Source organism: Rattus norvegicus, chromosome 1, assembly GCF_036323735.1.
Source record: "Rattus norvegicus strain BN/NHsdMcwi chromosome 1, GRCr8, whole genome shotgun sequence".
NCBI lineage: Eukaryota > Metazoa > Chordata > Mammalia > Rodentia > Muridae > Rattus > Rattus norvegicus.
In genome coordinates, this window is record NC_086019.1 from 165,099,501 (window position 1) to 165,125,048 (window position 25,548).

Below are 25,548 nucleotides of genomic sequence, written 5' to 3' on the forward strand. Positions count from 1 at the left end.
GAAATTTTAGGACAAGGGGAGAATAAACATTTTTTTTTCCTGAAATTCTGCAACCTGACATAACTAGTTTAGTGTCCTCCTGGGATTTTGCTGGGTTTGCTTTGTAAAAGCATGAGCTGCCAAGAACTATGAGAACACCAAAGAGTGTCTTGTTCCTGGGCTATTTTCCTTTGGACTAGTGGCCAAAAATCACATAGGACTCCTTCATGTCTTCTGAGAGCGCTGTTCAAGGAACATGTTTTTGGAATATTATCCTGAACCATAATAGAACCTGTGAGAAGGGTGCACAGGTCTGTGTGCCAGACACACCAGTAAGGGGCAGGGAAAGAGCTGGGAGAAGACCCCTGGGCAACCTCTGCCATGCATGGATTTGCCTGCCGCAATCTAAGTCTCAGCCCTCGGCTTCCTCATCTGTAACTAGGGAGTGAGAAGATACTAGAAACTTCCTCAGATCCAGGAGGATTAAATAAGACAATGTACAGATGAACTAATGATAGTTACTAATAGATATACTTCCAGCAGACATGGTGCCCATGGTGAGTCTGAATCTCACAAGTGGGCCTACACCTGACAGGGCACTCATATCTTGTGGGAGGGACTCGAGAACAGGCTTGAGCTAGGATTGGCAATAGGATCCCTCCATCAGGACTTGCCTCTTCTCCCTGGGGTCTGAGGATCAGTCAGGCTTGAGCCTAGCCAATTCAGGTAGCAGCCGTCACATCTGTAGATCAGCTCCTGAAGGAGGTTTCATAGTGGGGAGGTGCACATACACAGCCTGGAAGACACTGACTTCCCGGAGATTTATAATAAGATAGCAGTGGGAGCAGAAGCTAAACTGGTTTCCACAAGACTAAGCCAGTCTCCTCTACTGAACCTGAATCTAGTTTTGCCAAAGAGAATCAAAGTTCATCAATATTTTGATGTTTTGACTTCTCTAAATTTTTTGAACAGACTTATGTAACCCAGGCTGACCTCCAGCTCTTGATGGGTTGGGTTTCTGATCCTCTTGCCTTCTAAGTGCTGAGAGTCTAGGCATAATACATAATACTCAGTTTTATATGATGCAGAAGGTTGAATCTAGGGCTCCATGCTTCCTCAGCATGCATCCTACCAACTAAGCCTAAACCCCTTTCACATAGTTCTGCTTTGTGACACTAGGCAAGATCAGGCCATTCCAATTTTTATTAGGAACCCTAGAATTTCTCCTTTGCTGTCTTTGGCTCTTCCTCAGAGGTTCACATGCACTCCCTCAGGAGAACCAGAGGGGCAGACAGGTCCCTGAACCCAGGAGTGATTTACATTTCCTGGGTAACTTTTTTAAAGAGTTATTTACTTTATCTATATGAATACACTAGCTGTCTTCAGACACACTAGAAGAGGACATCAGATCCCATTACAGATGGTTGTAAGCCACTATGTGGTTAAAGGGAATTGAACTCAGGACCTCTGGAAGAGCAGCGAGTGCTTTTAATTAACTGCTGAGCCATCTCTCCAGCCCCCTTCCTGAGGTATGACAGAAACAGCTGGAGGGACTGGGCCCAGATGCTGGAGCTGGTGCAGTAGCCTCCTAGGACTCACTCACACATCTCAGCACATGCCTCCAGAGATAATCTTCTGCACAGAGTCCAAGGTGGAAGAGCATTTAGGTGAGTCGGGTTAGGCACAGCTCTGTGTACCCCTGCTGGAAATGCCCTGGCCGGTTGAGAGCCTCTGTCTTGAAATTTTGGTTTTGTGGCGCAGGGACTGGAGGACCAATTCATAGGTTAAGAGCACTTGCTCCTTTTGCAGAGAACCTGGGTTCATTTCCCAGCAGCCAGATGACAGCTCATAACCATCCATAACTTCAGTTTAAGTTATCCTCTGTGGGCACTAAGCATACACACAATGCACTTACATACAAGCAGGCAAAATAGTCAAACACATAAAATAACTGTATAAAAAGAGGATGTGGGTTGAAAATGTAGTTTGTAGATTGCTTTCCTGACCCACAGAAAGCCCCAAGGTTCCAATCTCCAACACCATATGGGATGGGGATATACGCCTGTAATGGCAGCACATGGGAGGCAGAGGCACAGGGAAGGAACGAGGTCATACTCAGCTACATAAAGGAGGACTTTTGAGGCTATGTTTCAAAATAAAAGCCTGCACGGTGTGGTGCGGAACCATTCAGCTTTGTATAGCTGTGTGACCTTGAATGTCAACCTTCAGGCCTCTTTTCTCACTTGTAGAACATGAGGCATCACAAGTGCTTAGGGAAAACAAACAAAGCTGCAGAGAGCAGAACAAGATGAGGTCTGAGTGATCCTCAACAATGGTGGCCACTGGGTGTGTTGGTCTTCCCCAGAAGAAAGGCAGAAAGAAGGAAAAACAAAACCTCCTGCTGACCGGGAAACTAGTGACCCCTGGAGGCCACTGAGAGCTACGCCAAGGGGATAGGTCAAGGCTGAGGAGTTGAGTTTGAACTACTAGAATGTGCCATCCCTGGAACTCCCTGGAACCTCCCTTCAACTGTTGAACTTGCAAAGCCAGAGAATATGACCACCCAGGAAGTATTTCCTGTGGCCTCTGAGCCAGGCCTGGAGGCAGGGATACTGTTCCTACTCTTAGAGTTCTTCCCAGCTTTGAGAAGGGAGGCAAACTTGAAGTACGGGATCCAGGCACTGAGCCTGACAGGTGAGGATAAGCTGTCAATAAAGGGATCCCAAAAGATAGCCTGAATTGCTACTGGGAGAGAAAAGTACCTGAAGGCAGAAGACGAAGCATGTGTAGGAGACCAAAGTGCTGGACTTCTCTGAAGGTCGTAAGGGGACTTCTGACCATGCTGACCATGACACCTTAGATGCTAAGTGCTGGGACAGTAAATGCCTGCCATCCAGGCACTGAGGCTGAAGCCAGATTTCCACAAGTTCTGAGCCTACTCTGAGCTATTACATGTGTAACTGACTAGACAGGGTTACATAACATGACCCTGTCCAGACAACAGCAAAGCTAAGGAAACTCTGCTCTGATGAGGACAAGAGTAGGGGAGTGAAGGAAGCTTAACAGAGGAGCACTAAACACAGTAGCTATGCAGACTTGTGCTGTGGCTGTGAGGGGCAGAGGTGACATAGAAGAGAAGGAGACAGTGGCAGGAGGAGGTCACCCATCATTCAGAAGATAGGACTACAGGTCAGGCCGTGGTTCCAGGCTCCAGGCAGGCCACGACCAACTATTCCAGTGTCACTCTAGTCTATTTACCCTTTCCATCAGGGCCACTCCCTAGAGAAAGGCTGCTCTTTGCTACCCCAGCATGGGCCTTTCTTCATGTTATTCCATGATTCGACTGACACAGCCCATCTCCCAGGCAGAAGCTCTACTATATGTCCCTAGCTCAATGGAAGAAGAGGCCAAGTCTAAGTCTCCCTCTACCCCCAAATGCTTCAAAGAGACAAAACATGTCTTACATATAGTTTTTAACACTGAGGAGAGTAAACAGATTTTCAAGAACTGTAGTTCCTAACCCACACTTTGATTTTAAACAAACAGGCCAGGTCCTGCCTGGCCCTCACGTGAATTCTACAGTAGACCCCAACCCCAGCTCTGGAGTCCTGAGCACAGGGAAGCTGCTCTCTGGCTTCTGGCTTCAGAACAGAGTCCAAACCATACAGGGAACTTGTGCCACTAGTGCCAGAGCACCACCTTCCTGACTTGGTCCACACTCACAACATGGTTCCCGGAGAAGCACCAAGCCACGGCATTGACAGCAGTGCTGAAGAGAGGAAGACAGACCTCAGGAGGGCAGCAGAGCAGGCAGGCAGCCTGACCCTGACCCTGGACATGCAACCAACAGGGTTTGAGAAGCCTTTGTACACCCAAGACAATTTCCTTATCTATAAAATGGACTCCCAGGACGGTGATGATGGGCCCAAATGCATGTGAAAGGTCTGGGGACATTTCAGAACATGGACGGTTTGCATGTGGAAATGTCAGTATGCTGCTCACCAGTGCGGTCCCTGTAGGCTGGTCTCCAGTTTCCCAGTGTTCACATCCCAGATGTACAGGGTGCCATTTGAGGAGCCCACCAGTGCATAGCTTCTGTCGGGGCTGTACAGGTCACAGCAGAACAGGAGAAGATCAGAAGCATAGACACACAAACACAGGCTATGTAGGCATGACCTCCCAGACATACCTAAACACAGCTTTGGTCCAATCAGAACTGCACTTGAAGCCATCCGCCCTGAGGACAGAATAGGGCTGCAGTCAGTGAAGCTGCTACCAGTGTGCCAGTCTTCCTCCGATGCGAGAAGGGATCAGTACTTCAGCAGGTTCTAGTCTAGACCGGGCTATCAGGAGAACCTCCCAGGACTTTCCTTACACAGGAGAGGCCCAAGTGGCCCAGGTCTGTACCTGAACACCTGTCGGATATTGCTGATTCGTAGGTCGATAACCTTCAGCGTATTGTCTCGGGAACAGCTAAGCAGATGCAGCTGGTCATGGCTAAGGTTCAGGGAGGTAACCCGGCCCTGTACAGGGATGACCTGGATGCAGTGTGGGCCCCTGTGGGGTTAGAGATAGAGAGGGATGAGGAAGTGACATCCTAGGACACTTTGGACAGGCTGTATGGGGCCGTATTCCCAGCTAACATATTCCAGAGGAACCCCAGGGCTTGAATCCCTGGGGCTGAGGCTGACAAGACTACTGTCCCTTCCCACCACAGATTAGAGCGCTGGAGCCTTTAAGAAGGCTTGGGTCACTGAGGAGTAGTAACAGTGATAACCAGATATGATGGCACATGCTAAGGCAGGAGAATCATAAGTTCAAGACCACCCTGGGAAACTTTGTTGAGATTTTTTTTTTTTTTTGGATCTTTTTTTCAGAGCTGGGGACCGAACCCAGGGCCTTGCGCTTCCTAGGCAAGCGCTCTACCACTGAGCTAAATCCCCAACCCCGTTGAGATCCTTTCTTAAGAACATAAAAGGGGGATTTAGCTCAGTGGTAGAGCGCTTGCCTAGTAAGTGCAAGGCCCTCGGTTCAGTCCCCAGCTCCGAGAAAAAAAAAAGGGGGGGGGGGCTGGGAGCATTCTCCTATCAGACACAAAGCCCTGGGTTCAGCCCCTAGCAAAGGAGCAATCTCAAAAAAGAGAAGCTGCAGAGACCTGCAGAACTCCGGCTCTGCCTTTGTCAGCCATCCATGCCTAATGATGGCCTATCACCTATCACTTTAAAAAGCACCACTCTTTCATTGCTGCGCTGGATTTTTACTAAAAAGTGGTGATAATTTAAAAAAAAAAAAAAAAAGGTGCTTGTCTGTGTTGGCTGTAAGGCCTGGGAAGGAGTTCAGTGCTGAATAAGAGCCACTAAGAAGGGAGCACAGCTCCCCAGACATGCTGAACCCTCAAAGATCATTCCCAGCAGAAGCCACCCACTGGCAGTGCCGGCCCATACTTCCCCAAGGTTCCATAACCCTTCCTCCCTTCCTCCCATAGCCAGAAAAAGGAATTCAGGGCCTCCACCACCCATCACCTGCTGTCCCAAAACCGGATCTTCTGGTCATTGTGGCCACTGATGATGATGTGGTCCCCGCATACCACGTCATTGCAGTAGGAAAGTACATTGATGGTCCTGGAACCTGAGGACCAATAGGAAAATCCTAGAGTCTCAGAAAATTGTTAGGAGCCACTAAATGTTGTGGCTGTAAGGTCAAGTCTCCTTCCAAGATTAGAGTACAGGTCTCCCCAGCCCAGGGCTCAAGCTACCTCTAATTCACCTACCAAAGACCAGCGTCACCAAGAAAGCAGGAAGTGAGCAGCAGTGACAGAGAAGGAAATCATTAGAGGATTGAGTTCGAATGAATATGAATCCCACAGCTACCGCAACATAGCAAGGTAAGGGCACTGATGACCACAAGTTGGGGCAAATGGGATTGGGCCTCACAGTAGGCGCGGCCCAGGTCCCACTCCTTCACTGTCCGGTCTCGGCTCCCAGTCACTGCCTGGTGCCTTGTTAGCTTGAATTTGGCAGCTGTCACTTTGTCCTTGTGTCCAGACAATGTTTCCTGTCCCCACAGAAAGCACATATTAAGCCAAGCCCCCAAATAACCATTCTGCAAATCCTAAGGCATGATCGTTTAACCCTTAATCGTGCAGCCTCCCCAGCAGGGCCTCACCTTGGATTGTGTCTCTCCCACCTTCCAGAGCTGGGCAGCCTGGTTGTAAGTAGCCGCCAAAACCTGGGAGCCCTGGAGAGGGAGCAGGAAAGGTCCTGGGCCATACTGGGTCTGGCAAAGGCATTGGCCCTCAGGCCAGAGAGCCAGCATAGATGCTGCCTCCAAGCTTCCCAGTGACTGAGGCAAGCCATGGCTCCAAGGGGAGCCCAGGGGAGTGAGCGCAGTTCCTCTACAGCAGGTTCTGAGACACCCACAATATGCCTTCAGGCCCCAGAGCCCTCTACCCAGTATGGAGACTAACGTGACATCAATGTCGTGGGACAAAGTCTACTTACCGAGGGGTCAAAATCCACACTGGTGATGCTGCCACCAGCTCCTTCCAGGGTTTGGTTGGCCTCCAGGCGACCTGACAGAGCAGGGGAAAGGACTGTGAAGGGAGATTCCTAGCCTTACAAAATAGAGGAACTGAGACACAGAGCAGGAAGTAGAAGACAGAATGGCTGGTCTGACCTGGGCTCTGGGATGGAGGGGTACCTCCTCTAACTGCTGGTATAGCCCTAGGGGCAACTAGTTCATTCACAATACTAGAGAAGACCAGAGCAGGAGGACTGTCCCTAGGTCATACTGCAGGCCAAGCCGGGCAAGCTGGAGACCCACTTCTGGGAAGCCTTCCAGAGTTGGTGTTGAGTCTCTTTCCTACCCTAGAGAGCATGAGGTGGACAGTGTTGGTCACCTCACTGATCTCTGGTAATGCAAGTGATACTAGAACAGGACGTAGCTATGCCAGGCACATGGGCATGGTTTATACCAGCACTGGAGAGGCAAAAGCACATAGATTTCTGTCTGAGGCCAGCCTGGACTACATAGTGAGTTCCAGGCCAGCACAGGCTACAGAGAAACCCTATCTAAAAATTAAAAGGTGTCTTCGTAGACCAGGGACTTGCCCAACACCTGGCTCTATATGTCTTCAGGATGGGGTCAGAGGTCCCTCTACTCCCTCCAACAGCAGCCATCTGGGCTTAGCACTTTCTCTTCTGCAGGTCTGAACCCAGAGTCTGTCCCCCAGCAATAAGCCCAGCACTCATTTTCCCCAGGGGTCCTCTAGCCACTGTTCACAGGATCATTCCAGCAGGGGAGGATGGAGAACAGGTCTAAGACCCTTACCGCCTACAACATTCCAGAGATGGATAAGCCGGTCTGCCCCTCCAGTTGCCAGGAGGCTGCTATTGGGGGCAAAACAAACAGCATTGACCTCAGAGAGATGGGCATCCTATTAAAAAAAAAGTGGGGAGGTTGGCACCCCAGCCTTCTCCATGCATGGCTTTGTACCCACTCCCAGGACTTTTCACACCTGTTGTTGGATTGGCAGTTCTCTTTGAGGGTCTTTGCAAACCTGAGTTTCAAACCTATTCCCAGAAGGTCTTTTCAACTATGCCTAGACCCTTGCTGCCCCCTGCCCCATATTGGGTGTCTGTTTCCTCTCTCGCTCTCTCTAGTCTGTGTCCCACTGTAAAATGCTATGTGGCTCCTACCACAGGCTGAGGGCAGACTCCTCCAGCCTTGCTTTTCCAGCCCACTTGACCCACCCCTGAACATTCCTATCAGCACCTCAGGCATGTGGCCCAGCTCCTTCCTTACCAAGACATCTTGAGCCTGGGAAGGAATTTGGGCAGACACACACACAGGGATGCTCTGGTACCGCTGCTCAGAGACACCCCCAACCGAGTGACCTCTTCTTTTCTTGAAGCTACAGAGGTGGGGACAGAAAAGCATTCAGCAAAGCCTGCTGATGTGGAGACTTTACGCTCTCCTGAGGCAACAACAAGAAGCAGACATGGCAAGCAGCAGGACATTCCCCATGGCACAGTAAACAAGGTCCACAACCCAGCATGAGCACCGTGGGGATATGGGCAGTGTACACTGAGACAAGCAGGCGTAAGACAGGGTGGTGGATACAGGGAAGCGTTAGGGATAGCTGGAACACTAGTCATGGCGTTACCACTGCTAGGCTAAGTAACCCTGAACAAATCTTAGACATTTTTGAGCTTCAGTTTCCCAACTGATCAGTCAATTTCAGGCTGGCGCTCAGTCCCCTGTGAGGACCCTGAACAAGGACAGAGCATTATGAACCTGGAAAAGAGTTATAAAGAGTTGGTCTCCACCGCTCCAGCTGCATATGGAGCAGAGGATGGCCTTGTTGGGCACCAATCAGAGGAGAAGCTTTTGATCCTGCCAAGGCTGGACCCCCCAGTGTAAGGGAATGTCAGGGTGGGGAGGTGGGAAGGGAGTGTGTGGATGGGTGAGAGAACACCCTCATAGAAGAAGGGGGAAGAGGGATGGGATAGGGGGTTTGTGGATGGGAAACCGGGAAAGGGGATAACATTTGAAATGTAAATTAAAAAAATTCAATAAAACAAAAAAGAGTTGGTCTTGAGCTATCCACCCAGCTCATGCCTGTGGAGCCCAACAAGATGCACATACAGACAAATACCAACGGATGGACAGACAGAGGCTATGCTCAGGAAGCCTTCCAGGGGGTGCCAGTCCCTTCACACATGTGCACACACACACTTACTCCAGCAGCCCCTTCACCACATCCACACAGCGGGACAGTGTCAGAGAGGTGGCTGAGGCAGACCTGGGGCAGAATGGAGAGACATACTGAGAGTCTGGCTCACAGCCGTGCCAACGGCAGTCACTGCTCCCCGTTTTTTGCTAGGGACCTTTGAAAAGCTCATGCTCTCTCACAGCAGGAACTAGAACTTGACTCCTTGAAGACTAGGAGAGGTATGGCATAGACTAACCCACAAGGGGGAAGGGAGGGAGGGAGGACGGACCTCGGCAATGAACACCTCCCTGAGTCTCCACCACGATGGTATAAGGAGTCTCATTCCCTAAGTGCTCACCAAGAACAGCTCCTGGGAAACCAAGCCCCAGCCTGTGGAGTGAGCTAAAGAACAAAATCGTTCTCCCAGGCTGAGACAGAGAGCAGGAAACCCCCCCAGCTTGCTGAGCAGCCCCCAAAACACCGAAGAGTGTTTATGCTGGGATATCTAGATTCGTTAGGGTTGTCAAGAATTTGGGGAAGCAGCAGTGCATGATGCTCCTGATTATTCGCTGTCCCGGGCACATGGGGGCCTGAAGGAAAGTCTTCTGGAAAAGAGCCTTCAGGCCCACAAATGAGAAAGGGGTGGCAACCCAATGACAGGCCAATCAAGATGCAGTGCAACCCAGATATGCTGGCACATGCCTATAATTCCAGCTATTGGGAGGTAAAGGCAGGAGGATCACAAGTTCAAGGTCATCCTTGACTACACACTGAGTTTGAGGCCAGCAGAGAAGCACCCAAAGATTCAGGCTCCCATCTGATCTCAAGTGTGAACAGGCTCACACTCAGGTATGCTCACTAACCTTGGACACGGTGCTCATGCCTGTGTGGACACACACATGAACTCCCATGCTTACACACACAAGCCTAGGACACCTTGTGTCCCAGGGTCTTGTCTACTTCCCTACCAGTGACACCCTTTTTATAAGCCTCATAGCTCACCCTCAAGGGCACTGGTTCTTGGAAGTAGAGAATGAGGTAACACTGCCTCATGGCACTTGAGGTCGGACCAGTACTGGGATGTACACAGGCCTCTCCAAAATCTGGTCCTGGAAGATGTGGACAGCCTCCTGGGTTAGGGTGCCAGCTCAGGTGGAAGTAACTGAATACTCACCTATAAGGCCTCTTCCATTTTTCACAACTGTCACTCTCCAGGAACTCGGGCTTAGCGGCAGGACCTAGAGCCACAGTCTCCTCTTTGGTCCCATCTTCTAGAGTGTTTGGGATCCTGGGAGAGAAAAGCAGCTCAGGAAGACCAATGGGGAAGTCTGCCCCACCACTATGATCTAGGTGCTAAGTACTGGCTTTCGTGACCACACATATCTCCACACATATCCAGTGACTTGACCTGTGCACATAGGCACCCAATGTGTCTATAGCCAGCAGGAGTCAGGTGTGAGTAGACGGTGTATCATGCACACATCCTAAGGCAGCTCCCCAATACTAGAGTCATCCCTGTCCCTGTCTCCATTCTTACTCGCTGATGCTCACAGTCCGCTTGGCCGCTTTCTTCAGCTCCTGGGACACCCGAGCCTGATTGGCCCTGGCAGAGAGAAAAGCATCCTAAAGACTAAAGGAGGTGCTTTGCAGAGGGGGCGCCACAGCCTAAGCAGGTCCTTCGGATTTGTGAGAGGCCCTGACCTCCCCCACACTCGCCACCCTCCCCACACCTTATGACCAGGCTGAGTCCAGATTGCCTCCCCCAGGGGCGTGGCCCAGAGTTTTCACCTCTCTCTACGCTCGTTACGTAGATTGCGCTCGGCGGCGGCGCGCGCCTTACGCTGCACAAGTTGCTCCAGCAAGTCGCGTGCCTCTTCCTGGAGCCTGCGCAGTGCCGCTTCCTGGTGCGCAGCTTGCTCGCGCAGAGTCTCGTAGGCTTCTCTCTGTGCCGAGTTCTCCGCTTGCCGTTCCTCCAGCTGCCGGGACTGCTGAGCCCGCGCCTCCTGTAGCTGCACCACACAGGCCTGCAGGGCTTCCAGCCTGCGGAGTAAACATCAGCCGGTGTCTCCTTGGGTTCTCTAACCCCCAACCACAGGTCTAGGGATTGCTTGGGGACTAGGAAAAAGCCCGACCCGTATCTCACCTGCCCTGACGCTCCTCTAGCTGTGACTGCAGGGTGTTTAGGGCTGCGCTCTTCCTCACCACCTGGTAGGCCATCTGGGGAGGACAGGTGGCATGGGCACTTTTGCAGGTGAACCTAGCCAGCCACCACCTGTTGCCCAGTTCCTCACAAGGAAGCCCAGGCTGAGATAAGTTTGAAACTTGCATAAGGATGCCCTGCAGTTTCATGGGATAATTCTCCGACCCGGGCTATAGAGTCTGACCCCTAAATGTCAGTACTAGCAATGTCTTTTATTTCCTCGGTGACCATGCAGTAGATATTTAATCTGCAGCAGGAGGAATCTGGCAGGAGGAATCGGCTGCATTTCCGTACCTGTAAAATGGCAGAGGAGTGCTTTCCTAATCACAAGGTCAACCAGAACTACGATTAGGAACTTAAAATAATGGCAGACTATTTGCTAGCACTTGTCACGTCTTGCCCCAAGCACTGTACACACACTGACTCAGTCTCCATAGCATCAAAGGAAGCTCTTCCATTTTCATTATCATTTTACACCTGAGCCAGCAACCATTAAGTGACTCGCCCAGAGTTACACAGCTAAGTGGTAGACCTGATTACTTGAACCCAGGCCACCTAACCACATTAAGCTCCATGTAAAGTAATGGTCTATTTAGGGTGCATGGGATGTGAGTTCTATTTCCCATCTCCCAACATCTGGCTTCCTAGCCCATCCCCTACCACTGGCCTCCACAGGCAGCCCTCAGAAGAGAAGCACACAAAACTATGCAAGAACACTGGAAAGCAGGAGCCAGACTCAGTCTTGGAGCCCTTGTGACTCAGAAACTCCTCTTATGGGCTAGGGAGATGGCTCAGCGGTTAAGAGCACTGACTGCTCTTCCAGAGGTCCTGAGTTCAATTCCCAGCAACCACATGGTGGCTCACAACCATCTGTAATGGGATCTGATGCCTTCTTCTGATGTGTCTGAAGACAGTGACAGTGTACTCATATACATAAAATAAATATTTTTTTTAGAAATTTTTAAAGAAACTCTTCTTACTTACTTGCTCCCAATTCTTTCTCCCCAGGGCTTGAGGAGCAAACCAGGGCTGCTCACCTGCCTGATATACCTCCACATGTGATAGGCGAGCCGGGAGAGGGACCATGTGCAGGCAGGAGGAGCCATAATTGGGAGCTTCATAACCCAATTACAACATCATTTATCTGTTTTGTTATTTTGTTTTGTTTTTGCTTTTGCTTTTATTTTTTCGAGACAGGGTTTCTCTGTGTAGCCCTGGCTGTGCTGGAATTCACTTTGTAGCTCAGGCTAGCTTTGAAGTCAAAGGCATCTGCCTCTGCCTCCCGAGTGGTAGGATTAACCGTGTGCACCCCACCACCACTCCAGCTCATTTATCGTTTTCAACACTAAGAAAGCCAGTTGCCATCTCCGTTCCCCTCACCTGTCACTTGCTTTCAAAGTTCAAACGATAGGTAGAGGTAGCAACAGATGAGTGGTTGACAGAGATTAGAGATGTTCCGGTGTGACGAAAAGGAGATATCGAGAAAGAGATCTTGTAAACAAACACTGGAATATCATGGTGGTTACATAAATCTGCTCATGATAATTTCACACCACTCCCAAATTATAACCACATAGCACACTGGGGAGAGGCCCTCGAATGTCTTCATAACCTGCTGCCATGTTGTGTTGGGCAGGTGAGGAGGCGTGCCATGATGACTTGTGATTACTGGCTCATTGCAGTCTCCGTGGAAACCCACAGCACCAGGTCTTGTTTATGGCCACACTCCCTGTTCTTTGGATTGTCAATAAATAGTTGTTGAAAGAGTAAAGAATCCCGGAAAGTAGATTTGTGTGGGTGAAGTTTCGAGTCCAGGGTCCACATCGCTAAACCCCAGTAGACTCCTCAGCAACTATAAAGTTACAGAGGACAGACTAAGACAATGCAGCAAAAACAGTACCACTCACTGTCTGCCTTCCGTGGACCGTCCCTCCCTACCCCAACACCCTCAGACCCCACCCTGCTTACCTCACCACAGACCAGCTGCAGACCCTTCTTCTCCTGCTGCCACTTCACCTTCAGGGAGGCTGGTGATGAGACTTGGTCAGGGCCTGTCCCTGAGGCCTCCTCCCTGACAACCAATAAGAAGGATTCATGGCCCCCCCTCTCAGTGCCCAAAGTATACCCTAAGACTGTTCCCATAAAAAGCTTGAGGAGCCATTCGCTTTTTCTTGGGGTAGGTGAAAGCCAATCAGAGAACAAGCATCTCAGAAACAGTAATCTATTCACGACCTCTGTATTCTAGGATGGTCCCGACCTGAGACCCCTGCGAGCGACATTCAAGAAGTGTGTGCTAGCACAAGGGTACTGCTTGCTTTCCCAGAACTGGGGAAGCTAACACAGTATTCTGTGAACAGGGTCAGGCTGGGCCGCATATTGAGACCCTATTAAAAATATCTCAGGACAAAAGAGTTGTAATCCCAACCACAGAGGTAGATATAGGCAGGAAAATCTGGAATTCAAAGTCATTTCCAGCCAACCTAAGCTATGTCCTCTTATCAGTTCTGTCTCCAACCTATTCCCTGCTCTTTGGAATACGTTCCAAGCCTCTTTTTTTTTTTTCTTTTTCCTTTTCTTCGGAGCTGGGGACCGAACCCAGGGCCTTGCGCTTGCTAGGCAAGCGCTCTACCACTGAGCTAAATCCCCAACCCCTGTAAGCCTCTTTTTTAAGGTATCGGGTAAGGAAGGGGAAGAGGGACAAGACTCAGAAGAGGGAAACAGGAGAACAGGACTGGGCAGGAGACAAATGCACAGAGAAGAGTTGGAGCAAAGATATTAAGCAGCTTGGGGGAAGACTTGAGACTTTCTCCTGCCCCCTCTCACATCCCCCATGGCTACAGACTGATGAGATGCCAAGGCTGAGCACAGCAAAGAGCCAGGAAAAAGCAGCTCCGATGACTTCCAGACAACTCACCTCGAGTCCTGATGTGGGGTGGAGATGACATCCTTTGGTTCTGACTTCAGCTTTTCTGAGAACTTGGCTAGCAGTTCAGCCTTCTCTAAGAGATGGTTATCTGGGGATGCAAAAGGGTGAGCCTGTGGCAAAGGCAGGCACTTGCCAGCAAACTCCTGACATATAAGTTACCTCAAGTTGGGATGGCTGCAGGAGCCCAGGGGTCCTGGGTATAGGGAAGCCCCTGGAAGCTGGGCTCTGCCCCTTCCTGGGGGATATCTGTGTCTGGCAAAGCCTCTTCACAGCCCATAAGCCCACCCAGGAGATAAGAACAGAAAGACCACCAATGCTGGGGACAAACATAGCTAGGTATCACTTGAAGAGAGACAGAAGGAAAGCAAGGGGCTGGGATTAATTCACCTCTGCCAGAGACAAAGTCTGGATACTGAGCGTGTTGAAACAAACAAAACCACCTGTGTAAGGCATCCAGCAAGTCACTTCCCCTTTGAGGCCTCAAGGTTTACAATGAAGTAATTCTCACTTCCACCCAAGAGCTTCTCCCAGGTCAATATTGAAAGTCCTTGAGCAGTTATCTAATGAATCGTCTTAAGTTAGGTGGTTAGACCTCGGACTCCCTCATCCACATCCCTTCCTGGTTTTTTGTTTGTTTGTTTGTTTGTTTGTTTGTTTGTTTTCTTAAACCAGTTCCAGGCAGACTGGGGCTGCAAAACTCCGGCCAGATCCTCATCTCCCTTACTTCACTATTACCAGGACTGAGGTCCCTGGGCCCCGACTAATCCTCAAAACTCCACCATAGACCCCAAGGCATTGCAAGCACCCCCAGCCTCGGCAAACAAGGTGCCTCATTTGCAAGTAAGAAATCTGAGGTTAAAGGACTTGAACTACCCAAAACCACAGACCTGGGTCTCTCTAGGTCCCCAGTGTTGCTGCTCCCATACGGTTCTCCGGGATGGTCCCTCCCTCAAACCGACAGTCCCACTGACCACCAGAGCAGTTGGAGAGGTGAGGCTGTCTGGAGGTAGAGGTATACAACCCCGAGAGGGCCAGCCCTTACAAAGTTCCAAGGAAAACAAGTCTAATTGCGTGGGTGCATCAAAACTAGCACCAGGTGAGGAAGCAGTAGGGAGCATGGTTAGACTTTCAACCTCAAACACAAAGTGACAGTTGACCAAAAGGCAGTAGATACAGATGCACTTCAGTGTTCCTCGGCTTGCAGCGCCACACCCCCTCCTGGCCAAACTGCCCAGAAATAACCACATGAGAGTTTAACTTCCGCTGGTGCGACAAGCAACCTAAAGAAACCTGGGGCCCCTTCGATATGATCCGCTAGACACTGAGGTGCTCCACGAACGTACAACAGGATAACCTATCCTGAGCAGAACGTACCAGAGTCTTTCGCTCCTTCCTTTCAGCTACCATGGCTGCTCTGGACACGCCTGCTTTCCTTAACTGGACTCTGGGACCAAACGGACTGACCAGGCCCTGCCCTAGGGACTGCCTGAAAGGGGCATTCGACAAAACCAGCACCGAGACAGAGCTTGTTTGTGTCTAGGATACTCAAGGGAGGCAGAGCTGAGTCTTGAAGGCTAAGCGGCACCTGGGCTGGAAACTGCAGGCAGCGACTCGACCTGTCCGGGAGAGGGGCGTAACAGGTTCCTGGATGCAAGGCCCTCGGGAACTGAGCCGGCGCCGCTGTCCTGAGTCACAAGTCGAGCCGCGGGACAAGCCCTCTCTCCAAGCAGGGAGCCCCACCTCCTCAAAGCCAGTCATCCCTGAGCCCCCGAGGACGCACTCACAAGCCGGCACTAGCTCCAAGAAGAGCGCCTTTTGCGTGCGGTCCCGATGCCGCAGCTGTCGCAGGATGTGGCGCTTCCAGGCGGCAACGGGCGCGCAGGGATCGCAGGGGGCGCTGGGTCCCGCCATGGCCGCTGAGTCCCTAGCGGCCGCGCACCGCTCCAGCCCGATCATGCGGGGCGGGGCCTCCCGGGGACTCCATGACGTCAGGGCGGCAGCGGCGGGGAATCCCCGGTCTGTACCAAGAGCGTTTGTCGGGGAGATCTGGACATCTCAAAGCAGATGCTGCTGCGGCCGACCAAAACCTTCAGCCCCAAGGAAGCGAGTTTCGGTCCCCGGGCTAAGCAGCAGAGATCGCAGCCTCCCTGACGCCTGTGAGCGCGTCCAGGGCGGGGCCTCGGAGTCGTCTTCCTTAACCTCACTGAGCCTGGACCAGCGTCAGAAGCTGAGGATGCTGGACGCACTTGAGTTCCCCGCAGGGAAGACCCTGCCACCATCCCTGAGCTGCACAGGGACAAGCACCAGGCACAAGCAGTCTAACAGAAAAGACTGTCTGGAGGAGCCCCACGATCACCCACATGGTGACTGTTGAGTGGGAGTATATGAGAGATCAACTAAGGTCAAGACCGTTACCCAGAGGGAGAGGAGACAAAAGGACTCTTAAGCCCCGGAAAGAACAAGTGAACAGGTCCGATGATATGAAAATTACCAATGCAGGCGGGTGGTGGGAGTAGCTCAGCAATAAGGTTCTTGCTAAACCTCCGCGAGGGCCTAGATTCAAGGTCCAGCGTTTCAGAGTTGTTTGGACAGGAAGCAGAGTTGTTTGGAGGAGCAAGATTTAGAGGTACGGTTGGTAGCAAAATTTAGGGCTCTAAGAAAGGGCTCCGTTTATCTGGAAAACCCCAGGCTCAGAGGAGAGAAGGGGTTCCTTATCTGCAGCAGGATTGTAGTAGGTTTCTGAGGTAGCCAGCAACCCAGTGTTGGATAGCACAGACATATCTTATGAGTACATTTGACAGGAAATCTGGGCTCACCGGGAATTGTAATGAAGTTGTCTCTACAGATACAGGCTGTGGTAAAGAATGGCAGGAGAGATTCAGTATGACAGCCTCACAACGTGACATACTGAGGAAGGTTCAGCAGGCCCTGTCCTCAGTTAGTGAAGGCAGACCTGGTGATCCTTAGGGGGTGGGGGGCAATATAAGACAGCTCTCCAGGCCTGTCTGGAGGTTACAAGTCTTGAGATACTGATGGGGGTCTGTTCCAGGACTTAGAAAACAGTGATGGCAAGTGACACCCGGGAGAGTGTGTCTGTTCTACTTTGAAGCCACAGTGAAGCTGCCAGCGTGGGGTACAGAGTGAGTTCCAAGCTAGCTCGGGTTACAAGACCCTGTCCCGAAACACTGTGAACTGACCTTAGTCCCCCATGTGTCTGTCTTGAATACTGCCTGCCTTTGCACTGTTCTGTCCCCAGTGTTCCTGCTGGGAGTCTGGCTCTGCTCACACATCATATTCAGGAGCATGCACGTCCTGGGCTCTACACGGGCTTCTGTGACGACAGCCTGCCTACCCCACCCCCGTCCTACATAGTGTGCTGCATCTTTAAGTAGGAAGTCATGTTGGGGCAAGATTTTCTTCTTTTTTTTTTTTTTTTTTTTTTTTTTTGGTTCTTTTTTCCGGAGCTGGGGACCGAACCCAGGGCCTTGCGCTTCCTAGGCAAGCGCTCTACCACTGAGCTAAATCCCCAACGCCGGGGCAAGATTTTCTAATAATTTTAAAAGATTTCTTTTTAATCATGTGTGTGTGTGTGTGCGTGTACACATGCACACTCATCACACAGGCATGCATGGGTGCAGGTGCTTATGAAGTCTAAAGGCACCAGAACCCCTGGAATTAAAGTTACAGATAGTCTTCCAGCTAATGCAGATGCTGGGAATCAGACTCGTCCTCAGCGAGGGCCTCAGACGTTATCCGCTCTTAAATGCTGAGCCATCTTCTCAGCACACTTAATGCCTTTTGGACTCACAAAATGCTACTCAAATTTTTAAAATAATTTTGTCATCTTTGAATGGTAGAGGATCCAAAGAATGTGGTGCCATACTTCCAGCTCTTAAGTTTTATTTTTATTTATTTATTAAAAAAAAAACCTTTCAGCCCACCGCAGTCAGTCAGTACTCCTGCTATGTGGACGGCTGCAGAGTCATCCACTGGGGCATGGGGAAGCCTAGTAGTGGGCTGTACCCTTAAATTTTTATTTCAAAGATGGGCAGTAGTGGCACATGCCTTTAATCCCAGTACTCTACCACTGAGCTCTATTCCTGACTCGCCCACCTTTTTACCTCAGCGATAAAGGCCTCATACTGACCACACCTCCCTAGTTCTGGGATAACATGCCACACAGTCTGGCCTCAAATCTCTCACACAATGGCATCAGTTCCACCTACGAGGCTGGAGCTCACATGATTTACTTTCTAAATGTCAACAGCTCTTAATACTATTGTTGGGTAATGGGCTCTGACATGACTTTAGGGTGATACCCACAGCCGCACCCTAGAATAGTGTGTGCACCCAGGGCTGACCAGTCCTTAAAAGGGAAGACTGTTCAAGATAGCATGAACAGAAACTTCTTGTCTCTTCCCTCCAGGGGGAAAAACTTGAAATTTCAGGATCATTCCATAGTGACTAATGCTATAAAATGGGCGAGGAAGAGGAACTGTAGACACTGGGTCAAGGCTATATAGATATGAGGAATACAGATTTGTTCCAATGAAGTACAGTAGCAGCGGTGTGATAAGATGGAGTGACAAGAGGGTGTTTGACAAGTAAGTCGACCTCTGAAGTTGTTTAAAGGAGTGTTCGAGAGAGATGGGGGTGGGGAGAGCTGGGGCAAAGCACCTGCCTAGCACGCACAAGACTCTGGCTTTGATCTGAAGCAAGAGAAAACCAGGGAGAGTGAAAGCAAAGCTTTGTCCCTACTCATCCCTTCCCCTAGCTACACACAGGCCACACTCCTTGCCGCTCTGCAGAGCTTTTTAAATGAGCCCTGAAGAAGGCCTCTAGGCTTCGTGAAGGCAGATGTCTGTGCGACTCCCAAAGCCCCTGAAGGGTAGGGTGTTGAGGCGGGGAATAGAGCTCAGAGGTAGAATGTGAGCCTGACTTGCCCAAAGCCCTGAGACAGATTCCCAGAAACACACACAGAGCATGTGGGGACTGGATAAGGTGGAGACACTGAATGGACTTCAAGGTAGACTCCATGGGAGATCAAAGTGGAAGAGAGACATGAGACCTTCACTTTGAAACTCAACTCTCGGGCTGGAGAGATGGCTCAGTGGACAAGAGCACTGACTGCTCTTCCAGAGGTCCTGAGTTCAACTCCCAGCAACCACATGGTGGCTCACAACCATCTGTAATGAGATCTGATGTCCTCTTCTGGTGTGTCTGAAGACAGCTACAGTGTACCCACGTGTATAAAATAAATAAATCATAGAAAGGAAGGAAGGAAGGAAAATAAATAAATCATAGAAAGAAAGAAAGAACGGAAGGAAGGAAGGAAGGAAGGAAGGAAGGAAGAAAGAAAGAAAGAAAGAAAGAAAGAAAGAAAGAAAGGAAGGAAGAAAGAAAGGAAGAAAGAAACTCAACTCTCTGTGGAAGGATGAGGAGACAGGAAACACATCAGGGCATTTCCACCTTCCCGACTTTCCAGGTCTTAGGACATTGATCAGATGTCTGAATTGCTACAGTTTGATCACACCCATGAAAAAATAAGCTGTTATTGGTGAGGAGCGTGCGCACCCATCCCATACCCTGAGGTGGTCAGTACCTCAGTGAATATCGATCTTCCTCCAACCGAAGAAAAGGTCAGCCAAGAAGAGAGTTTTGAATACGCAGAGGAACTTGTGGGTAGACCTGAAGAAGACGTCCTCAGTACTGGAGAAAGGCTTGAGTCTGGGGTCTGAGAGTCCTAAGCAGATGGATGGAAGTAAGCGAGGTCCTCCAAAAGGATGTGCAGAAGCATAATGGACAGAGGCAGAACCCAGTGGATGTCAGTGTTTTAAGTTGTTCTAGCCTAGTCAGACAAGTCTAAGCCCCTTGTAATGGCACTTGCCTGTAATCCCAGCACTCACATAGCAGAAGCAAGAGAATTATCACAAGATCGAGGCTAGTCTAGTCTACAGAGGGAAAGGCCAGTTTGGGCTACATAGCAAGACCCCACTCCAAAGCAAAAGCCATTTTCTAATGAAGTTAACTGCTAGACATGCATGGCGTTACACACTTCTGTTCTTGGCAGCACTTGGGGGGCAGAGGGGTCACAAATTCAAGAGCAGCCAGGGCCACATAATGAAACCATTTGTTTTTAATATTAAAAAAAAAATAAGAAGGTGGGGTTAGGGCCAGGGTTTGATTCCCAGCACACACATGGTGATTCACAATGCCTGTAACTCCAGTTCCAGGGAATCTGACACCCTCTTCTTGCTTCCTCAAGCACACACATGGTACATCCATACACATACAATAAAAATAAATAAGTTTTTAAGTTGAGATGCTTGGCATTGTAGCATATGCTTTTAATTCCATTCTGAGGCAAGTGGATATGCTCTCAGTGTGGCTTCAGCCGTGGGCTCTCCCATGAGAAGGACCCACAATAAACAAGAGGACAATGCTTATGTCCGTTGTGAAAGACAGTGCATCAGGTACTCTTCCTACTGTTCTGGAGGAGCTCTGAGTTTGAGGCCAGCTCGGTCTACACAATGAGTTCCAGTAAACTAGGGCTGCATAGTGAGACTCTGACTCAAAACAAAACAAAAGAAAACCAAACGTACCAAGCTGTGAGTGCTGACACATGCCTGTAAGTATATACTACTTGAGAGGTAGAGGCAGGGAGATCATAAATTCAAGGTCCTCCTCGGCTACATGTTAATTCCAGGCCAGAGCGAGATTGTCTTCAAACACCAGACAAAACATTAGTTTCTTGATGACAAATTAATACTTTTCTAGGCTACCCTCCTAAGAGCAAAATGCACATTTTTAGTATAACCATCTTTTATTGTTTCTGCTGCTTCTAGGTTTCAAAATAGTTACATTGTAATTCTTTACAGTGTTCCAAAGTAAAATACTTTCATTTTCTACCATAAAAGATGCAGCAGATTCTTAGAAGAAGAAAAACAACAGTCTTTCAGAATCCATTTAGGATGTCAACATCATCCCCACAGCAAGCCACACCACAGAACCATTAAAATTCTGCACAACCCTTGGAGCCTTCTTATCACGCATGCCTATCAGCTTGCTGTATGCATCCCCAGGGCAGTACAAACAGAGCCACAACTCCCTGAGGTAAACTGTCCCTGACGATTTATCGCCAATGCTAACTTGATGGGACTAAGATCACCATGAAAACAAGTCCCTAGGCATGTCTGTAAGAGGAGATCTAGATTAGGTTTACCTGAGGTGGGCAGAGCCACCCTAACCTGAGCAGTGTTTTTCCATGGAGAGGGGTCACCCGCTGAGCAAGAAGAAAGTGAGCTGGATACAACTGTAAGTCGAAATAAACACGTTCTCCTCTCGGTTGCTCTCTGGGGTGTTGGATCACGGCAATGGAAAAGGTAACTGACATTTCACAGTGTGCATCAGCCGCGCAGGCCTCCTCTTTCTGTTTCTTGCAGGTCTGCGCCTTCTGGAGGAGACCACAGCTAAGGTCATAGGCCACACTGAGAGAAGGCTGTGTCGCATCCTGTCCATCTGTCCATTCCTACTCTTGGCATCTACCTGGCATATGCCCATAGGTGACTTTGTAAAGTAGTGGCAGCCTCCACCCAAGCAGGCATAAACTGGAATGGACAGCTGCATTGGCATGTGACAAGAGAATGGCTGTACCCACCACATCTGTCCTTAGCCTGGACTGGCTGAAAAGGAGGAAGGGGTTGGATAAAACTGATGGCATTCACTAGTACCAAGCTCAGAACATGACCCCACCGTCACCCCCAATGACTTAGTCCCACAGATCTTCACCTAGAGGGTGGCTCTTGCATGGTCATTAGCTTGGTGTGCTGAAGCCGCCTGTGGAGCATCTGGAAGATCTTGATGTAGACCAACAGCACTGTATGTAGGATATACATGGTATAGCTCATGGGACCATAGTTAAGAAGGGACACATCACGAGATGGAGTTTTCATCACAGGCTTTTGTTACCTGTGCCTTGGACTTCTCGCCTGACCCTACCTGTCCTTGGGGCTTGGAGGTGAGGTGATGCAGAGTCAACAACACAGACTCTGGGAGCAGGTGAGAAAAACAGCAGCAAGCTCATCTGCGAGCTCCCCCCACTCGCACCTCATTGGTTCCAAGAAAGCATAGCTTCTAAACAGCAGTCCCTGATTGGCTGGCATTATCTGCACCAGCAATCCTTGGTCTCTCGGGCAATCCTCAATTAGGTCCTGCTGCAGGAGATGCTTTTGTGGCTGTGTCCCACCCTACCCTACCCCACCTCAGCATTTGCCTAGAGGTGGCCCTGCTGTTCCTGCTACAGGCTTTGGTCATACTCTTTTCACTTTTCTACCCCAGGGATGAAATCAATCTTAAGCCAAAGGCACAGACCCAGAAAACAGCAATGAAGAACTCAGGACCCAGGGACCAGTTACATAATGGAGTGGGCTGCTGCAAGGGCTCTGCCAGAAACACCGGAAAATGGCTGACGGGTATCTGCAGTACATTGCAGTGCACAGCGGCATGGCGCCCACCGTCAGCACAATGTCAACATAGCGACTAAGACAGAATTTATTCTGGAGCCAAATATGAGTGTAATGGCCCAGAGAACACAGAGATTACCCCAAATACCATGCTCCAAAGTAATAACAGTATGACATTTTTATAGTAGCAGAACAAAATGACAAACCAAGAAGCTGTTCGGATGTATTAGTAGAAACATCAGGTGGGCAGGCCACAGTCAAGTAGAGCAATCCCGGCTCCAGGCCTCAGGCTATTTGATGGCAATTCTTGGCTGACAGTGGAAAGCTACACTTATGTGTATACGTTCCAAAGAGGGTTTTACCTGACAGCCACAAGGGTGTCAGGTCAAGTGCAAATATGAGCAATAAATGGCTATTTGAAGGGTTAATAATGGTTTGAGATAATTTAGCTGTAGACCTGCAACATTCCACTGATCCGGGATCATTTAAGTTCTTATCAGTTGGTCAGCTTGTTAGAATGTTTAACATACTTTGGCTTTTTTTTTTCTTTCCAGAATTTTTATTCAAAGCAGCAGCCACAATGGACAGCATACCCCATGCTTTTGGCTGCAAAGCCCAGTAACCCCAGTAACCTATCCCCAGTCTCAGCCAAGTGAGCCTGGTTGTCCAATGAGAGTCAAGCAGCACAGTCTGAATGGCTCATCAAGTCTTCACTGCCAAGGGGACCCAGAGTCTTACTTGCTTTAAAAGCAATAAAATTAAGATAGATGTAACATAGTGGTTTTCAATCTGTGGGTTGCAACCCCTTTAGGGGTCATACAAACCCTTTCACAGGGGTCACCCAGGACCATCAGAAAACATACATATATGTACATAACAATCCATAACAGTAGCAAAATTACAGTTACAAAGTAGCAGTGAAAATAATTTTTGGTTGGGGGTCACCAGGACAGGAGGAACTGTATTAAAGGGTCGCAGCATCAGGAAGGTTGAGAACTACTGATGTACCATGTTATGAAGCTCTTTACCTGGATCTCTGTACCCAAGTCCACTCAATGGCTCAGACCCCCTGGGCAAGACTCTCCATTTTTGTTCGTATCATTTCCAACAACAAAGTTCCGGATAGCCTACAATTTCAGAAAACAAGCCTGGTGGTTGGTAAGAAATACATTGTTACTTAGAGCAGGAGGTCATTATAACTTTTTTATAGCTGCAGTATGTCCTTGGGAAAACAGTATTTCCTGTTAATTTTACAGCTGGCGTTTTCTGTACCTGTTATTCCAGCATAATGAACGGTAGGGAAAATTTTTACAATCCAACCTAATTTTTAGGTTACAAGGGACAAACAATGGAGGAAGAAGGAAGGAAGTAGGCAGGAAGAAACTGAACCATAAGCCTCACAAAGCAAGGTGAGACCATTATGCGGAAGACGGCAACAGATTTAATTTATGGAACTGTCCAACAAAGTAGCCCTAGCCACAAAGTAGCCATTTGCATTGGTTAAAACTAGTTTCATTAAAAATGGCAGTCAATTAGGGTGGCATGTGTCGTTTGTATCAAATCCAGGGCCTCCTGTCTGCTAGGCAAATGCATTACCACCGAGGTTCCACTATGGAACCCAGTCTGACCTCAAACTCATGTTCCTCCCATCTCCAACTCCTGGGACACCAATTAGTGGAAGCGGCATTGGACTGTGAAGGTAGTGAACATTTTTTTATCATTGCACAAAGTTCTTAATTAAGCTGGGCATACTGGTGCAGGCCTGAAATCGCAGCACTTGGGACACACACACACACACACACACACACACACACACACACACACACACCCCGTTTGGGTTTGACAGTGGTAGGACAGAAGAGTCCAAGCCAATGGTGATCTGAGAGCTGAGCAGCGGTGGGGCAATTTCAGACAACTTACTGTTCTAAGATACAAGCTAGCTACAGTGTAATTTATGTGTCCTTAGAACCAATCAGCCCTGGTTTAGAGCCGAGGCTCCTCCTCCTCACTGCCTTGACCCCCTACAGAAGACCTCCACGGGCTCCAAACTCCAACTCCCGATAAGTCCTTCTGTGACTTCACTCTCCGACTTTTCGGAAACGTAGTTTTCACCAGGGCGAAGCACAGCCCCCAGGCCTCTGCCCTTGCCCCTCTAGCTCTTGGTCCGGCCACGGTAAGTCGAATAAGCTTCACCGGGCAATGGCCTCTATACCCCTCGCTGCTCCAAGGCTGTGGAGCCGCCTACACCCCAGGGGGCCGCAGTGGCAGAGCGGCCACAACCACTAGGGGGCTGCAGGGCCGCTGCTAGTCCAACCGAGCTCGGGGCGTGCTCGCTGGAAAGCGCACGCGCGAATGCGGGCCTTGCAGCCTGGGTAAACACCAAAAAGGCGCCTGCGCGATGAGTACCTCAAGTTGGACGCTCGGGGTCGCCTGAGCAAAGGTGACAGTAACATGTGGTAACGGAGCTGTCCACTCATCTTTCCGTGAACCTTTTATTGTTTGCAAAAGCACAGCCCCCTCGTTGCCTTGATCCTCACACCATACTTTTCGAAGAGAATAAAGGACCAGAGTAGGATTCCAGAGCTATAGCCCAGCCTCCACTTTTGACTTGCTGTGTTCCTTTTGTAAATTGCTCCCTTGGGAACCTAAGCTTTCCTCATTTATAGATGGAATCCGCTTGTTGGGAGGATCAAATGAGATACAAGGATGAAAATGAAACTCCCCAGCAGTCTGTAAAGGCAGAAGATTATTACCGTCAGTTGATTGCAGACCGAGAGACCCATTTCCTCTTTTTTGCAAATTGCAAACTTGAAGGCACCAAACAGGCTCAGAGCTAGCCCAAGTCACTATGTGAGCTGCGGCTAGAGCCCAGCCATTTTGCCTTTGGGCCTGGAGCTCTTCTTCACGTCGCAAAGACTGACTTTGTTGGCTGTACATTTAGTAAGCCCACTTGTTCCAGAAAGGTGAGTCACTATCCTGCTTCTGACCCAACTAGGCATGATGAGGAAGACCCAGCTTCTCAGAGTTGACCAACAGTCTCAGGAAGCTAGGGAGGATCTGAACATCCTGGAAAAAAAAGAACAGTGTAGATCGGTGGTTCTCAACATTTGGGGTGTGACTCCATGGGGGCGGCATATCAGATATTTACATTACGATTCATAACAGTAACACAATTATAGTTCTAAAGTAGCAATGGAATAATTTTATGGTTGGGGGTCACCACAATATATGGGACTGTATTAAAGGGCCATAGCAGTAGGAAGGTTGA

The 25,548-nt window shown here is 49.5% G+C and overlaps 1 protein-coding gene across 11 annotated transcripts; it reads right to left on the bottom strand.

The window, feature by feature from the left end:
• Positions 1 to 1,445: 1,445 nt before the first annotated feature.
• On the bottom strand, positions 1,446 to 23,807 carry Atg16l2 (autophagy related 16-like 2). 11 transcript variants are annotated; one of them, XM_039113327.2, is made up of 19 exons: positions 15,603 to 23,807; positions 13,807 to 13,906; positions 12,861 to 12,963; positions 12,273 to 12,744; positions 10,836 to 10,909; positions 10,481 to 10,732; positions 10,230 to 10,295; positions 9,867 to 9,980; positions 8,720 to 8,782; positions 7,783 to 7,891; positions 7,309 to 7,414; positions 6,480 to 6,550; positions 6,145 to 6,216; positions 5,913 to 6,033; positions 5,502 to 5,607; positions 4,387 to 4,536; positions 4,169 to 4,216; positions 3,982 to 4,083; positions 1,446 to 3,748 (listed from the first exon to the last, which is right to left on the bottom strand). In XM_039113327.2, the coding sequence occupies exons 5-19, from the start codon at positions 10,907 to 10,909 to the stop codon at positions 3,661 to 3,663; spliced, it is 1,542 nt and encodes a 513-aa protein (XP_038969255.1). In that variant the 5' UTR covers positions 12,273 to 12,744; positions 12,861 to 12,963; positions 13,807 to 13,906; positions 15,603 to 23,807; the 3' UTR covers positions 1,446 to 3,660. The 11 variants fall into 11 exon arrangements, 8 of the variants coding, with proteins under 8 accessions (XP_038969255.1, XP_038969256.1, XP_017444678.1 ...); XM_039113328.2 differs by lacking the exon at positions 12,273 to 12,744 and having other exon boundaries at positions 15,599 to 23,807; XM_017589189.3 differs by lacking the exons at positions 12,273 to 12,744; positions 15,603 to 23,807 and adding an exon at positions 15,404 to 15,567.
• Between the last annotated feature and the right edge of the window lie 1,741 nt (positions 23,808 to 25,548).